Below are 18497 nucleotides of genomic sequence, written 5' to 3' on the forward strand. Positions count from 1 at the left end.
TATATAGGGACGGCCAGTGTGCTCACTGGCTGAGCGCGGTGCGGGCAACACCAAGCCAAGGGTTACGATCCCCTTACCAGTCACAAAAAAATAAAAATAAAATTAAAAAAAATAAAGCTTCATTGGCACCTGGTGTTTTAGCTCCTTTCTTTCAGTAGTATGCAGAACGATATTTGCCCTTTCCATGCCTCTGTCAAGAACTCTGCAAAATTCAGTCACCAAATAGAAGCCCAAGACTCAGAAGACATATCGTCCAGGGTAAGTGCAAATGACAGAGGTTAAATTAATTACCTGTAATCCATCGTCACCTGCAAACAACCTTACCTGGCAAAGGCGGAACACACTTTTGTTTCACTTTTGCAGAGTTCACTTTCTTGGGTGATTTTTCAGAGGCTGGAGGTATCTGGAGTGCCTTCTTTTCTTGGCCATTTGGAACACTGGGAAAAAGTCTCTTCAGCACTTTTTCAACAAACACTGTAACAGCAACCAATGAACAAAAGGATTGAATGACTTAAGGCCATTTATTTAATCACATATGGCTTTTATTTAAAACAAAACAAAGATATCCTGACAGTTCCACCTGAGAGCCAAGCAACTACCTTCTCCTAACCCTGCCCACTGGGCACTGCACCCAGGGATCCCAGACACAGACTCTCAGAGGACTGCACCCCTCCAATCCCACCTGCAGCTAATCCCCTCCCCAGGGGCAAGCCTAGGTGTCCACAGGTGTGTCGGGACAAGAAGGGCAGGTCTCCATGGAACAAGCTGACCTCAGGTGTTGCACCTGGGCTGCCTACAACTCTGTGCCTCCTTCCGGGGTTCTATCTCCTGTTGAATATCATATGCAGAACAGACCATGAACCACCTTCGCATGGGGTGTATGGTCCTGGGTGCCAAGCGCCCTCTGGGACAACAGTCCAGCTGTGGCCACACAGAGAATGTGAGAGCCAGGTGTGCAGGCACACCAGGTCTGAGGAGAAGGCCAGCTGGCACAGAAGGGGGCCTGCCCTTCCGTGCCACCTGTTCTCTCTCCTTTAGATTGAACACACTGACAACTATAACTGAGGAGACAACTCTGTAGAGCTAACATGGTTTTAACAAGTATGTGGAGATTCTTCACTGTGTTTATTTTAGTTTACACTCTGCTTTAACTAGAGGGAAAAAACTGTCATAATGAATAAATATTTCTGTCCTCATTTTACTGTGGTTAATGAACAAGTACTGATCTCAAAATAGGATATGGGAAAGGTGAAGGAAAAGTTAATGAAATGAATTTTTTTAACCTGATTAAATTTAGAAGCAAATAAACAAAGAAAAATAGAGAGCTGCTTTGGAGAAACCAGATATTGGAATGCCTAATGCAAGCACCCTAGTACTTTCAAATAGTAAACGATGCAGATTCAGCAGAATTGGAGATATGTAATAATTTGTTACATAAAAGCTGAATAGAGAAACTAGGAGTGACTTACAAGTGAAGTAGGGAGATTCCTTGGCCCTACACCAGAATACTGTGCCTAAAAACATAGATCCTTCCTAATTTCACCACATTCTCAGATAATGTATGTGTTAGAAATAACATCTTCAGCGTGTTCCTGCTGTAAAGAACACAGCACGGTTTTGAAAAACAAAGGGCGCCGGCCAGCCTGATGCCAACCAGCCTTCCAGTGGCCTCCTCAGATCCTCTATCAAACCCAGACTGTGCTCAGCGGGAGACAGGTGAGCACCCGTGTGATCGTGAGCAGAGTGGCTGCTGATGTGGACAGACGTCTGCAGCCCAGCAGCTCCTGAGGAGTAAAAAGCTTCTGGTTAAGTGGAAAATGAGAACTGTCACAATATTATCACGTAAGGCCCCAGGACTGACAAGGTCCTGGCAACAAGAGATTCCCTATACACTATTTTTCAAATATTATACAAAATTGCCGTTACAACAGGACCCTGCCAGAGAGTGGATCCCATACAATCTACTGAGGTGAGCAGATGCCAGACCCCTCTGCAGAAAAGCCACCCAATGGACACATGGTATGCGCCTCAGTATATGCCGCAGCCTGGAAGGGATATTTCAGGTCATGAGGAAGAGACAGTTGGTCTGTGTAACAGTTTAGAAATGCACTGTACTGCTCAAAGTTGTATTCAAAATGAAGGTTCCAAACTTTCAGATAAAAATCAAATTGTCATGCATATTCCTTTTAATGGCTATGAAAATATCCTTTTCGACCAGGCTGGTAATTTCTAGGGGAAATAAAGTGCAGATGACATATACTTTATCTACAAACTATCAATGAACCAGAACTTTCATGAACTAGAACAAATACTAAGATAAAATTATAACCAGTTGCCTGTTTTACAAACAAGGACAGGGAAGCTCAGAGCTTAGATTTGCCTGGACTGGGGGCCGCTAACACAGCTGAAGTTGTCTCTATGCCACAGCTTCCTGCATGTGCACCTGTATATGCTTGCATGTCTGAAAATACGAAAGCACAACAAAGAAATTCTAGATAACAGCCAGGGCCAAGTAGCACCATGGAATGCCTGTGGCTGAGCAGCTGCACAGAGCAGGACACAACAAGAAAGACAGAAACAATCCCAGGGAGGAATAAGCACCCATGAGAAAACAATCATCACTGGGAAACATTGAGCCAAGGCCACAGTTTGACAACAGAAGTTTGCTCTAGCCAGAAAGCTGATTCTTAAGAAAACTGTGAAACAAATGGGGTATGGATTTGAGCTAACAACGTGTGGTCTGATGTAACTTGTCTTCCAAGGTTTTCTGTTACAGATTTCTGAGCTGAGATACAAGCAATGTAATAAAAATGTGCGAGGGAACAAAGATTAAGCATTTTCACTGAATTCAATTTACTGACCAAAATAAATTACATTTACAGCCTAATTAATGGTGGTCTTCTGCCAATACTATTAAATACCATGTTGCAAATGAAAATACTTGATGTAGATGTATCACGGTCATAATAAAAATTCTCAAATGGAAGTAAAAGTCAGGAGTAATCTTAAAGTCAGTTAACATATATGATACTACTCACAAATAGATGTACATTTGGTAGGAATTCCTTTGTAAGGTATAATCAATGTGAAATAGGCCACACTGGGAATCACAGTCACTGCTTTTATAACATGGGCTATTCTCTAAGAGACTTATTGTAATCTCAGACATGTGTCCTACAGGGCCTAAACATCAAGAATCAATTTGCCAGCACAGCTTGCAAGGACCTCAGAATCCCCAGCCTTCTGGACTTGCAGCTCACTTGATTTCTGCAGTTTCCACCTCCACAATGCTGCAGATGGCCTCACCTTGTCTGGAGATACAGGACAGATGGCTCCTTCCTCAGGGACAAGATTCAGTATAGACCTAAGTGGTCCAGGCCATGTGCCAAGACCCCGGATAAAACTGAGGGTGACAAGAGGTCTTCCAATAGCCCACTTTGCATGGCCCACCTTGCTGACAGTGAGCTTCAGGCAGGGTCCTGGACTTGCTGGTGGTCACTAACCCAGGCTGATTAGGACTGTTTGTGTGACTCCTCAGGGGTTACCACACATGAGGCCCAGGCCTGACATGGGCTCAAGAGAGGCCCAGTGACAATAGCCAAAAATGCTCCTTTCTACCCTGACCCCAACTGTCCCAGGTGGATGAGTCCAATCACAACTCCCAGCACCTGGGCTCCAAAGAGGCAAGCGCTCCTTAGGAGGTCAGTGGTGTGAGAGTGGCCATGTCCACTGCCCAGTACTGTCTCACAGGAGGACTGGGACCCTCACTGCAGTTCTGAGACTCCCGGTCAGCGAAAGCCGAGAATGGCTGAGACCATCACCTGAGCAAGTGCCCTGCCATCTCCCCACGTCGGGGCCGCCTCCCTGAGCTCACAGGCCACCTGCTCCAGCGCTCTGGGTGCAGGGGCTGCTACTGCCTTCCTCACGAGGGGATAGAGCTGTGGACACCAAGGACGAAGGGGGCTGTCTCGTCAGTATGCTGCAAACTCCGTCACCGAACCGCGCAGACCTGCAGGTTCAGGCTCTCAGTTGCTCCCCATTCCCAGGGCGGGAGAAATCCTCCTACAGGGCTTAGGTTCAGGAGTCAGATTAGTGACAGTTCTGCTGCTTCTAGGCAGGGAGGGGAGCCTGGTCTAAGTTTCTGAGCCTCAGTGGTTTCCTCCACAAACGGGCAGAAACATGGAGGACTGAGATACAGCCGCAGGCAACGCTCCTGGCTGCACACTCATGTGGGGGCCTCTGGGATGGCACTCTTCTCCCCCTCATGCCTGGCCTCTCTGTCCCTTTCTGTCTTTGTCTGTGCCTCTCTCTGTCTCTTTCTGTCTCTCCCTCTGTCCCTGTCCCTCCTCCCTCATCTGTCGATCCCCCATGTCTCTCTTTCTCTATCTCACTACCCTTCCTTCCTTCCTTCTCACTTGTCTGTACACCCTGGGGCTTCCTCCCATCCTGCCCACAATTGGGCTTGTTTCCTCACACTGTCCCCTCACAGGGTGAAATCATCTCTAGCTTGCCTGAGCTCCAGACCTCCTAGACCCCTATTTCTAACAACCCAGCAGACACCTCAACCATGAAGTCCCTGCACCACCTGGTATTTAGCAACCAATGCTGAGCTCCCTTTTCTGTCTCAAACCTTGTGCCCCACCGGGGTTGGTCTCCTCTCAGTCAGGGTATCAGTCACAGCATCGCCCAGTCCACATCCTCAGCAGGACCTCTCTGTCCCCCCAGCCCACTACCCTGCCTTGGTTCAGGCCCTTGCATTCCCACTGCCATCACACACTGACCAGGCTCTCTATCCTGAGCAGACCGGCCATCTGCAATGCCTATGGTTCCTTTCTTTCCTTCAATTTTCCATTCTCACCTGAGGTAGGACATGCAGAGAGCTCCTGTCTACCTCCATGCAGCTTCTCCTGAGGTTAAAGTCTCACAGAAGCACAGCGTTATTGCCACACATTGGCACAATGCTATCGTGTTGACTGTCCCTAAGCCTTACCAGCTTTCCCAGACGTCCTGTCTCTGTTCCAGATCTCACAGTTCCCCACTTTTCTCCCATTTTCCTTGGTCTTGGTTACCTTGATACTTTTGATGATTACCACCAGTTATTTTGCAAAATTGTCCTAATTTGGATTTGTGATTAGATTTTGGTTGATTTTTGGCAACACCACCAAGAGGTGTCCTTCTCAACACATCACATCGGGGTCACCACCTGGATATGGGGTCAACCTTGATCACCACCTGGGTGCAGTGATAGCAGCTGGGTTTCTCTCTGCAAAGTTACTATTTTTCCCTTTATAATTAATGAACATCTTAGAGGAGGTAGTTTGAGACTATATACTTTTTCTCCTCAATTTCACCCATTGATTTGAGCATCCACTGGTGGACTGTGGTGCTCCAGTGGTGGTTTTCTGTTCCCCTCATTCCTTCCGTAATGAAGAGCTGCCCCCACTTCCCCATATATCTGCTTACTGGATCGTTACTTTTTTATTATTGATTTATGGACTTATAGATATTTTGTTTATTCTAAGGTCTTAACCTGTACGTCACATATTTTGTAGCTCAAATTGTCCAGTGCTGGCCATGGGGCACTCCTCAGTGTGGTTTGGTGCCCTTTGGCACATCCTGGACTCCTGTAAGCACATGGCCCCTTTCTGGCACCTCACGATGCTGTGGCTCACCTTGTATTTCCTCTGCACCAGACCTGGAGCCAGCCCCTTCTCCAAGGAGCCTGGTGATTAGAAGGCAAGAGCAGGGCAGTAGGTGTGCTCATGGCTGCTACTACTATCCTTCTGAACACAAAAATTAATATTCTCAGTCCTCTACTCAAAAATTGCTAACTGCTTTGCACCAATAAGCTGTTGGAGGGGGAGGGACATCTTGGCCATCCTCAAAGACAAGTAAGACATCTCAGTAGTGAACAGAAGCAGCACTGTTCATAAGCCAACAGCATATTTATAATGAATTTATATGCAATTCACTTCTGTGAAACTGCTTGCTGTGTGACAAGGTAGATTGATTAAGTTTAAATAGTGTTTGAATTGCTTAAAAAATGTTGTTGTTTAAAAGTCCCCATCAGCTCTCCAGCCCCCCTTTGATAGAAGTTAAAATCTAAATATTCACCTGCACTTAGAGAAGTTTGAATTTTGTTTGCTGTTCCCTTCCGAGACTCTCTTGGAGGGACAGTTGCCAGCCAGCCAATTAAAAACCCCCTTTTAAATTCTGTATTGGGTATTCTGGTTCCTTTTCTGTGCGGCAGCCTCACAACAGTACAGTTGTGATGTATCAATACCGCTGTGCAATATGTGATGCTCATATTACTGTTAATTAGTATATTTAGCATTACACAATGTAATAATTTTTTGTGGCCCTTTACAAGTTTCTCACTAACCATCCCCTCCTCCTTTCTAAAGTGGGAATTTTTGTCTTCAAAAAGAATTTTAATAAAAATTAAAACAATTTAATCTAAATATCCAGGTATCCAAAATAACTTTGCTGATAACTATATATGTCTAAATACTTTCAGCTGCTACAATATAAAGCATAAAGTATTTTTTAAAAAACTATGATTTTAATTTTTTAAGTCAGTTTTAAAAGAGCAAAGTTTAAAAAGCAAAATTAAAATATCAATAATTACTTTCTATCAACTAATATTGCTGGAAGATTCATTAATGAGTTTCACTTTATCACAGCATTTGATATGACACACTGGATGATAAGATCAGGAATAAGACTTTATGGATATTGTAGCACTTGGATTTACTACCTGAATAATTGTCCTCTGAAACAAAACAAGCACTCCATGTCCCGCCCCCACTCACCTCCTCCCAGACCCTATGATAGGTAAGTACACACTTCCTGTATTTTCATAAGAGAGGATGCAGCCATGTGCTTAGTCCAGGCACACAGGATCTACAAATTGTAAGATGAACAGGAATTGCTGTTCCTGTTACTAAGAGTGTTCATACCCTTTATTTAAACAGAAAGAATCAGCTATTTTAGACCAAAAATATATTGTACAGCCACTTAAACCCTCACCACTACTTCGAACTGCCAGAGTTATGAATGAAATAAGTACCCTAGGAACTGCTTGATGGTTTCCTATAAGTATAGACTTAATTCAATAAACAAAGTATGTGTTCTAACTGGCCAACTCTACTTTGTGATTAATATTCAAAGCAAAACATAAATGAAGGTTATTTTTTTCAGGATACTGGGACATAATGAAACATAATTATTAAAAGATTATATTTGGTTTGTTGATGTTGGGAAAATAGAATAATTTAATCAGGTCCCCTCACCTTAGGTCAGGTTGGGGGTGGTGCAGCATTCTTTGCAAGGAAGTTGTGCTTACAAAAGCAGCCATGCTTTCCAACCTATGGCTTCCAAGGACCTGTTTGCCGGTTACCTAGCTCAGAGGCCTGCTGTGTGAGGGGTCTGGGGACCAAGCCTGGCATGTGAAGGGTTTGTGACCCAGTCTGGACAATGAGCTTGAGGGATCTGTGAGCTCCAGACCCAGCCCTAGCCTGACAATTGGCCCAGTCAGCAGGAGTACAGGCAAGTAAAAAGAGCCCGACAACTGCCATAGTTGTGTAGCTCTACAATTGGCATCATGAACAGGATTCTGACATTAGCCTAGCCCTACAATTGGCGTAGTCAGCAGGATTACGGGCAAGTAAAAGAGCCCAACAACTGGCATAGTCGTGTAGCTTTACAGTTGAGACTCGTGTGTTTTTATGTGAGTGTGTGTACGTTTATATACTACAAACGTAGGCCTAAAAATTAAGTTAAAGGTCTCTTTTCTGTTTAATTTCCGATGTGCGAAAAAACAACAACAAAAACCCTACAAAAATAGAGCTGGGTAATACAGTCTTGGAAGGGACCCCAAGAGCTCTGAGTTATCACTGGACCAAATGCAAACTGCTTACTGGTCACAACAGAGATGCCGCACCTCCACCAGAAACCCCAGGCTGGGGTCTGATTTTTCTCCACCTCATCAATGTGCTCTTCTTCCAGCAGCAAGAGCAAGTTTTAACTTGAAATGCTTATGTCTATCAAAAAGCAATCATTGGAAAATAAAAAAACAGGAGAATGGATGTTTAATGCCAATCAAAAAATAATAATAATAATAACCTGCAGGAAAACAAATACAATTACCAAGTAGACCAGGCAATCAGAATTGGAAAATGACAGACACAACAAAAGGCTAGTGTGAAGAAAACCACCCCGTTTAAAATTAATATGTTGCAATACCAAATGGAGAAATTAAGTCTCCTTTTCACAAGTGAATAAAGTTATTTTTATATAATTTTCAGGAAGGACTGCTGCCCAAACTTGCTATTTCAATTTAAAGACATAAGCCAAATAAAAATAAAATCTTTCAGTAAAGTGTTCTTTGGAAATCAGACACCTAGGGAGAACTGTAAATATATGTACCTCAAAATGAAATGAAGTTTGATTGCTGGTGGTAAACCTACTTAATTCTAAACTCTTCCTCAATGCAGTTACTTGATTTAAAATCTTAACAGTTGGGTATAAAAAAGAAAACTTTCTGGTGACAAAGAGATTAGAAATGATATTTATTTATTTGTGATTCTCTAATCAATAATTTCAAAACTTTTATCATCCCCATAAACTAGTGTCTCTTGGAAAAGTGTGACTTTCAGAGAAAAAACTATGTGTACAGCTAATTTGGGGATATGAGGAATGAATCAGTTCAAAAAGAACTATTTCAAAAAGTGGATATTCATGAGAAGCTGTAAAATTGATAGGAACACATGGTTATAGGAATTACACTAAAATAAAATAAAATAAAATAATACTAAAATAAAAGAAACCATAAATATTAAAAGGTACCTTTTAAAAGGCGACTTTCTGATATTCCATTTTGAGAGAAAAACATACAGAACCAATAGGTTCATGACATACCTTTTTAGAGTTTTCACTTAACATATGAATGAAAAAATGATTAGATTTTGAAACAAGAGTTGGCAGGTTCTTAAAGATCATATTTAAATGAAAAACTGCTATTGAAAATAAGACCAGAAATGACGATTAATAGAAGCTCTCACCGTGGCCAGTTTGACGTGTCCTCCCCCAACTAGACTGCTGCGTTAGAGAAAATCTCCCAAACTATTACCCCTAAACCCATAGAACATGAAAAAAAAAAAACAAATGATTTCATCGGTTTAAGGAAAACTGAGAAATTCCCCTATCTCAGTAAATACCATCTCCAGTTATTCCTTTTCTCATCCTGACATCTGCCTATTTGGTTTTAATAGGCCCTTTAAATTTAAATGGTCTTAGAGTTATTGCATTTCATGGAAATCTGATATTTTGAATTTTCTCTTTTCAATAAAAACTGTTAAATGTCTACTTAATATATTCCACGCTATTCGTAGCTTTCCTGAAGATGATATTCACTGTTTTATTTTTTTTTCACTGTATCCCTGTAATGAGGGTATTTAACCTTTGCCTATAATCTAGGAATAAAGGAATAAACTGATAACGGCATTGTTACTTCACAAGAAAGAAAAGCTCAGTATAGTTAATTCAATGAATGATAGACTAATAAATAATGATTAATAATGATAGATTTCTTAAATAAGTTTTATAATAGAATTATAAACGGAAAAATAATTAGTCAAGATTTAAGAGTTGGCAAGCTTTCTGAAATATTAATTAGGAGAAAAATTGTACTCAAAATAAGACCAGAAATAATACTCAAATAGGACATTATTAGAATCTTACACCATGACCAACTTGATGTGGTATTCTCATCTAAGTAGAGAAAATACACTAAATATTCATTTTCTACCAAAACCTTAGCAATTAAAAAAGAAGAAAGAAAATACTCCCAGCAAACTTCTGTCCAAAGTTTTTCCTTATAGAGTTTTTTTAGCAGCACTTACTGTATCACTAACCATTCATAAACATTTTACATTCGTGTGAGCCTGTAACGGTTCTCACTAGAAATTGGTAAACGCATCCTCACAGAGGAGAGAACAAGGGGGTTCCTAGGGACTGTGCTGCCGCTGACCAGATGGGACCTGTTGGGCTAGGGCTCACAGACCCCTAGCAGGCTGGGTCACAGACACTTCAAACCCATTCTGTGCAGGCTTGATCACAGACCCCTCATATGCAGGTTGCGAACTAGGTAACTGGAAAGATCCTGGGAGCCACTGGCATGTTGGACATGCTTTATTCAGATGCCAGCTCAGTCCCCAGCTTCTGCAGCAGCGGCCCCCTGGTGGCCTCCTGGGGGCCTCTCAGGAGTGTCCTGTGGACCCTGTAGATCAGAGCTGATTGTCCTTAATCCTTAAGTCTGATAACCCAGGAACACCTGGGTGCACATGCACAGTTAATGTACTTACATCATACAATAGCCAAGGAACACCTGGGCACACATGCATAGTTAACATATTTATTTCAAACAGGCTAGGTCAGGCTCAGCAAGATTCCGAACAGTTGAGGGAGGCTGACCATTTTGTTTCATTTTCCTCACAGAACCTTTGGCAATCCCGGCTGGGCTAGAAAACACTGAGATGCTGTTCAGAAGGCAATTTAGCAGCTGCTTTATTGTAACTTAAAGACACAAGGTAAAGTATAATTTTTACTCCAATATGCTTATTTTTTCAAATTTCATTAACATTGGCTTTTTCATTAGACAGATCTTGAATTCAACCCAAAGAACTCATGACCAACAAGAGATTCTGCTCTGATGAGACCCACAGCACTGGCATGGTAGGTTATATGGTTCAATTGAGAACACTGGGAGGAAACAAAGACTCCGGAACAGCTGCTCCCTCTGCATCAACTCTGCCTCAACTCCTGCCCAGGGGGAAAAGGGGCCATGCACCCCCACCACTGGCTTCCTCAAGCCCACTTTCCCTTGGAGTTGCACTCTTTCCACTATGTCTTCAACACAGAACCTGTGTTTTAGTATTTTCCAGGCGCTGCTACTTCTCTTGTCTCTGAAACACATGCACATGTCCCTTACCTGAACAAGGTGACACAGAGGTCTCACCTGCATGCCATCTCCATATCTCCTGCATCCGGGGGTGCCATCAGTGAGGGCAACCAGCTGGCTGCTTCTGTGTACCCATGCTTGTGATGCATGTCACCTAATGAATCCTCACAATGCACTATTGCTGTTGCCCCCGCGTTACAGATGAGACAACTGAGGATTACAGGGAATTAGCTCCAAGGCCTGGCTCTGGTGGGGTTGAACTCAGTGGCTTGTCTCTTACTGTGGCCTAGGCTGCCTCTGCCCTGGCCACAGGCTGCCAGGAGACAAAACCCTCTCACTGTACTTCACCCACCTTTCCCAGGCTCCTACTACTGTCTCCAGTCACACATAACAATTCTGACTCTTGCCAAATCAGGAAGCATGTCTTTAACTGCCCACTGGGCATGCGCTCCCATGTCTTGCAGACTGTCACCAGGTCCGGCCTCATCCTGGCAACCCCTCTACATCCATCTGTCTTGCTCCCTTCCTTCAGCTGTCCCATACCCCATGCGTCCTGTCCCCACAACATGCCAGCTGGCATTTCCACACTTATCTCTCCACTTTCAGGTGTATCTTTTACAGACACAAACACCTGTCCCTGCTCTGCTCAGAATTCCATTGCCTCCTAATTCCCACCACCACAAAGTGAAGTTTCTCCATGACTAGGGCTCAACACAACTGCCTCCTACTTTGCCAGCACTCTCTAAACTCCTTCTGTTCACAGAAAGCTGATTTCTTCACTCACTCACTCATTCAGGAAACACTTCCTGAGTATATTTTTCCATCCTCAAAGAGCTCCAAAAGGGACAAGAGCCACCCAGCTCCTGTTCCAGAAGGAAAGGGATATGTTGTATCTGAGTACACGTTATCAAAGTAACACTTGCACTTGTTTGTTGATAAACATAGCCGGGCTTGTCTTGAAGGCCAGTGAGTGACTGCCTTTCTGACTCTGCAGAGAAGCCCACAGATGAGACCAGAACAGAAACTCTGCCCCAAAAGAGTCACTGTGCACCCAGGCAGCACCGGAAACCCAGCACAGTAAGAAGGAAAAAGGGGTCTCTTTCCAAGTGAAATGCATCCAAACCAGCCCCTCCAGTTCTGAGACTCCACAGGGAACTGTAGGCATTATAGGCAAGTTTGAGGGCAAAACTGGGGAAACACACACACATACAGATACATATGCACATATATATACATATGCACACCACATACCACACATGTTACAGACATACACACACATATACACGTGCACATCACATGCAAACACACACATATATATACATGTATACCCCACACAGACGCACATGCAAACACACATTCTTCCCTGACTACCAGGCCTTCAGGAACGCTAATGCCAGCACCACGGAGAGCGCCAGCTATCCAAAGGTGTGTGAGGCCACCACAGTCCACCCACTGAGGTACAGGGAGACACCAGAAGAGGACAGGGACATGGTGTGCAGGAAATGTGATCAGAACGGTGGGGCCACTGACAATTCCAATTTCATCTGAGGAGAGTCCTGGGAAGACAAAAATCTGTGACACAATGCTGCACTTGTCCCATCTGCCCACTGCCAAACACATCCTGGCCCTAAACTCCTGGTTCCTAGAGTTCCAGTGAAGACCAAGCCTGGCTATTCTGCAAGAAGTGGTCACAGCAGGAACAAGTCCTTATTAACCAAATCGCCCATGTAACAGCAAATGTTCCCCAGACTGAAAATGGCCTGGCCAGCCCACCAGGCTTGTGCAGCACAGAGTCCTTCAGGGATGGGTCTGGGAGATCCACTGCAGAGGGGACAGCAAGAGGGATGTGAAGAATAGCTTAATGCATCCATCCACTCGCTCCTGACACTAGGGGGCTGGCATCTCTGTTTCCCTCTTGATGAGAAATCGTAAGATAGAAAGGGTTAAAGGATTGGCCTAAAGGGAGGGGGGCACCATGGCTGGAGGAGGGTGCATTGCTGGGCTCCCACACTCTGCTGTGGTCTTCATGTAAATCTACTCATTCACCCCTCTCCACCCTGCACCTTAGGTCATATGCACAGCAGCACGAGTGGATGTCGGGTGTCCAACAGACAAGGCAGGAGCCCAGGCGTGCCTCTTCTTAACACAGAGCTGACCCTCGATGGACCTCAGTTCCCACCAAACTCTTGCCCCACCCCAGCATCTCAGCATTTCCTGTCTGGCAAGTCCACCTCAAGCTCTGTCCCTCTAGGAAGTGTTCCCAATGTGTGCAGGCAGTACTGCACAACATGCAACTGGGAGGAGATGAGAGCTGCTCGAAACCTCTGAGAGCCATTGGGTTCAGAGGCATGACACTCATGCTATGAGCTCCAACAGCAAAATCATATTCAAGCAGAAGTAACACGGGCGGATGTTCTAAAGTGGAGAATGCCACCTCACGACACACTCTACTCTGCCAACAGGAGCCATCTGGTGAGGACGTAGCAGGAATGCTCAACTGGATAGATGCTGGACCTGAGGTATCCACTCCAGCAGTTAACTGAGTAGCTATTCAGGCTTCCTCGAGGAGCATGCAGTCCCCCGGGGAGCTGCAGCCCCTAAGAGCTCCTTGGTCCCCCTGTGACCCCACCTCGGGCTTCCCTAATCATAGCCCCTCTGAAGGCCAGCCACAGTCCTACCTGAGCTAACATTTAGGTGTATGTTGGATATTCACCCAATCTCCCCAAGGAGAATGGAAACCACTTCAGCTACACTTTAGACAGGGTCCCTTTCATGTGATACTCTTCCATTAGGGAGAGCCATTCATTGTCAGAGGTGCATGGTAACTCTCAGAGGCTTGTATGGCCAAGAGACATCCTCTAGTGCTGTTCATGCATTTTTCCAGCATAAAATAGAGTGAATTTTAAAATTTTACTTCTTATTCAAGTAGTGTTGCTTCAAAGGCAAAACATTCTTTCCATTAATCCTGAAGAGTTTTACTACAAATTGTTATAGGGGAGTTGTTGTATTAGCAGGTTACGTTACCTAGCAGGAGCAATCTACTTTCAGGAAAAGCAATCTACTTTCAGCCCACCCGCTTCATGCTTTCTTGGTCTATGCCAGAGCCGAGTGAGAGAATAGCACTGCTCCTTTAGATGCCTCTTCATCAGCAACCAGTGCCGAGCTACACCAAAGCTTCAGCGTGCTGAGGGAAGGGGATTTCGAGCTTGACTGCCTGCTGTGGCTCAAGTGCCTGAATGAGCTGACACACACTCAGCAGATGCCCACAAATACAGAGTTCTGCATGTGGTCTACTCCGAGGAGATACACCTGAGCTGCACAGCATCTGTGCTCATCTCCCTGCCATAAACACACAGAGAGCCCATGGCCTCTGCACCACCATTCTGGGACCCGATGTTCTTGAGGAGCAGCTGGATTGTGAGAGAGAGTTGTCAGAGCAAATGTGCACCAAGCCATCATCTCCTCCACCTGTCACACATTTTCGTAATTGTAACACTCATTACAAGCCACACAAGATGAGAAAACTGTCCTGAAGACAGAGATCAGCTCTGGTTTCATGCTCTAACGAGTTACAAGTGATTAGAATTTTTATTCCAACTAAGACCTCCCTTAAGTGTTTCTCAGAGCCTAAGGATTAAACAGTAGAAAGGCTCCTCAGGTGATCTTGTTAAGAAGAGATACAGAAAACTAATATTTCGTTTCCCTCCTACATTTTGTACTTTCGGGATTTATTAATCCATCCTTCCAACCACAATGTTCTTAAACAACCTAAACTTACTTGACAATTTGGCACATATCCAATAGGAAAAGGAGGCTGTTTCAAGGGAAAAGTCTAGCAACTAAAACAATCAAAAGTTTTCATTCATTTTAATTTAGTGAGTGAAGAAAGGTTTTTCAAAGTTGATTAGGGGCATTACACATGATATAATTTCTTGCATAGGAAACAGCATTTAATTACAGGTTTAGAAGAGTCAGAAACACATAAAAGAATGCAAGAAGAGAAAGTGTGGATTGTAGTATAAAATCAGGAGAAAACCCGGTGTGCAGTAGTGATAGCAAGAAATCCGCCCCCCACCCCCACCCCTCAGGAGATCATTTCTCAGCTACTCATGAACCTTGACATTCAATTAACAGAGTGTCAACTCTCTTTCAGTGGAGGGTTATAAAAAATGTAGTTTTGGTACTCATTAAAATTTGTAAATGTCCATTTTGAAGCCTAATACCTGATTGTTTAGAAACTGTTAAGTCATTTTTAATCTATGAGATGGTCTGTTTTTAAAGCCAAGTTGATAAAAGTCAAAACTTATTGGTACTAAGTGGAGAAGGGGAAACCCTAGCACATTTTTCTAAGAGGAAGACACAGTTGGGACTAGGTATATTTTCTTCCATATCCTACCTTACTGAGAAATTAGTTTCCTTCTTTTATGCAAATGCTTATTAACTATAGTTGCCATTGGCTTTTCATTTCAAATGGCAAAAACACGATGATCAGTTTTAAACATAGAGAAAGAAAAAAATTAATCACGGCCTGAATTTACCTAAGTAATATGAGATACATGTCTGAAACCTCCATTTTTTCATTATAATGTTGCTAATTATAGGCTAATGGTGATGAGAAGATGGTTTGCTGGGGCTTATATGAGATGGGAGTTCCCTTTCTCTTCTAACACTTCCATTCTAAGGCACCACCAAGGTTAACCAATACAAGTTATTCCGCTCCTAAATCTAGTATTGATTTAAAATACTATTATTTAATAAACACTATTATGTATCCTGCAACTTAGGTACACTGCAGATAAATATTATCTCCATTTTACAGATACGGAAACTGAGGCTCAGAGAAGTTTCTGCTGTTGTGTTTAGTAAAGTTACTAGTGACAAGACCGCAGGCCCCACAAGTGAAGGCAGGGCTGAGACCCTTCTACTTACTCATTGAAAGGTGCTGTGCAAGGAACACAAGATGCCCCCGGCCTCAGCTAGACCACCACCCAGGTCCCTAGACACCCAGCTGGGCCTGAAGATCCCACAGACACCTTGGGCCTGGCTGGGCGACCCTGGCCCAACAGCAGCCCAGCAAGTGGGCAACAGCAGGCGGGGGGCGGGGTCTGAAGTCGAGGTCGAGGTCTGCGGTCAGGAAAGGAGTCTCGGGTTGAGAGCAGGAGCTGGAGTCTGGGCAGGCGGCGTCTCTGCCCCCTGTCCCCCGGCGGGTCGCACTCCCGGCCCAGACGAGCCCCCCGCCACCTCCTCACTCCCCACCCTGCCGGTCGAGTCCCTCGCACCCCCCATGCCTCTGGAGCAGCCGCCCCACCTACCGTGCCTCCGGCTCGCCGACATGCCGAAAGCCGGGTACCAAGACCCCAGACTGCCTGGTTAGGGTTGACCTCCGTGTCCGGCGCTTCCGGATTCCGCCCGTGTAGGCACGCCCACAACAGCAGGAGTGTCCAATCTGGATCCGGGTTTCCTGCTACTGGCTGTCAATCAGCCGCATCCCGGTCGTGGATTGGCTCACACCGAGAATGTGGGCGTGCCCCACGGCCCTCAGACCCCCTCCTCTGGGAGCCACTCTATAGAGCATGCGCGGAGGGGTGGTGGGCCGCGGTTGGCTCCGCGGCCTGAAGACCTCGACGGAGACATGCGGGGCGGAACAGAATTGGGAGCAGCACCTACCTGTACTACGTACTGGTCGAACTAAGGATGCGAGGGCTAGAAAGGACGATGTAGGGAAGAAGAGGACTTGGAAGTTTGAGGGGATCGGGATCCCACTCTACCTCCCGCGACTGCCACGTACCTGCTATTCACCTCTCCTACCTGAGGGTGCCCTGCTCACACCGCCTGATCAGCTCGGCTTACGCTCTGCTGGAGAACTAAGTCTTCAGGAAGACGCCCACCCACAATCCCCCCTACTTGTACCACGTGTCTGCCCTGACTCCCTCTTGGGTTCTCTCCCACGTATGGACGTGTCCTCTTCTACCCAAGAGATTGCTTCCCCAGGACCTCCACCCATCCCATTCCACCTGGTCTGGGACCCTCGTTCATTGTTGACCCCTCTTCCTTGAATTCATTTCTTTTTTCTTTTCTTTTTTTTTTTTTTTTTGAATTCATTTCTTCAAAAACATATTTACTGAATGTCTATATGTTAGGCACTGTTCCACATGCTGGGGATACATTCATGAATGGTCTAACGAGAGGAGACAAAGAAAATAAGGACCTCAAGGAGCATGTCCCATGACAATGAGTGCTTTGGAGAAAAATAAAGCATGGAAAGGGTGATGCCATTGGTCAGTGGAAGCCTCCTTGGAAAGTAAGTTGAGTACAGGCTTGAAGCAGGTGAAGCAGAAAGACTTGTTGCTATCTAGGAAAAGAGAGCACAAAGCAGAAGGGACAACACATGTTTAAGGAGAATGCCACCATGTTTGTGTTTGGAGTATAGGGACGAGGCCAGTGTGAGGAAGCACAGTAAGATCAGAGAGGGAAAAAGGCGGCAGGGCTGAGGCAGGATCATGTAGAGGAGCATGTTAACTCTGGATTTTCCAAGGAGTGAGATGGAAATCATTGGACAGTTTTGAGTGGAAGAATGAAATAATCTGATGTACATTTTAAAGAAGTCGTGTCAGCTGCTGTGCTGAGAGTCGATTTTAGTGGGAGGAAGCATGGAGACCAGTTTGAGTCCATTACAATAAGATGTTGGTGGCAAGCATCAGAGTGGTAGCATTCAAAGTTGTGGGAAGAGGTAGCTGGATTGTAGATATGTGTGAAAGCAAAGCCAGCAATTTTCTGATTGATCAAATTGCGCTGTGACAGAAAAAGAGAAGTCTAGAGTGGCTCCAAGTTTTTGGTCTGGAAACTGGAAGACTGGAGTTGTGCAGATGAGGTGGAGACCTTTGGGAGGATCTTTGTCGTGTAGTGGTTTTCAGTTTTAGACATGTTAAGTTTGAGATACTCATAAGATGTAGATCCCAGCTATGGCACACAAGAGGGAGTGGCCCAGGAGAAAAGGAGAAGTCAGAGAGTGGTCATGAAACCAAACCAAAGAAGGAATCACTTGTCTCAAATGATGTTGACAGGTCAAGAGGAGGACTGACAATGGATTTGTCAAGGGCAGGTCATTAGTGACCATGGTTAGGTAATTTTGTTGTTAGACACAAAAGCTTGATGGAAATCCATAGAGAAAATTACAGGGAAGAAACCAAAGACACTGAATGTAGACTACCATCTGGTGGAACCAGAGAAATGGGGTGGTAGTTGGAGAGTTTTTAAGACAACACACACAGAGCAAATTTGTGTGATGAAAGGCCTGATCAAATTGAGATTGAAAAATGAGTAATGCCGGAGAGAGAGGAAATACATGTTGGAACAATGCCCTTGGTTAGGTCACATCTTGACTTGCCCTTCTCCACTTCATCATTCCCACCAGCATTGAAGCCTACTCTGGACTTTTCCACCTTATAATAAAATCTTCCCAAGAACCATAAATTTTCCTCCAGCCCTGTTTCTTCTTCTTCAATCTCTTTCATGCCCAAACTTCCTGAAGGAGGTG

The 18497-nt window shown here is 44.6% G+C and overlaps 1 protein-coding gene across 1 annotated transcript in view; it reads right to left on the bottom strand.

The window, feature by feature from the left end:
* ERICH1 (glutamate rich 1) overlaps window positions 1–16357 on the bottom strand; it is a 99186-nt gene extending 82829 nt beyond the window's left edge. Inside the window, exons 1-2 of the mRNA XM_063114080.1 lie at window positions 16273–16357; window positions 325–474 (exon numbers count right to left, since the gene is read on the bottom strand). Coding sequence (XP_062970150.1) covers window positions 325–474; window positions 16273–16294 — 172 coding nt within the window. The 5' untranslated portion in view covers window positions 16295–16357. The remainder of the gene's footprint in view (window positions 1–324; window positions 475–16272) is intronic.
* Window positions 16358–18497: the final 2140 nt, after the last annotated feature.

Source organism: Cynocephalus volans, chromosome 1, assembly GCF_027409185.1.
Source record: "Cynocephalus volans isolate mCynVol1 chromosome 1, mCynVol1.pri, whole genome shotgun sequence".
In the NCBI taxonomy this organism is placed as follows: Eukaryota; Metazoa; Chordata; class Mammalia; order Dermoptera; family Cynocephalidae; genus Cynocephalus; species Cynocephalus volans.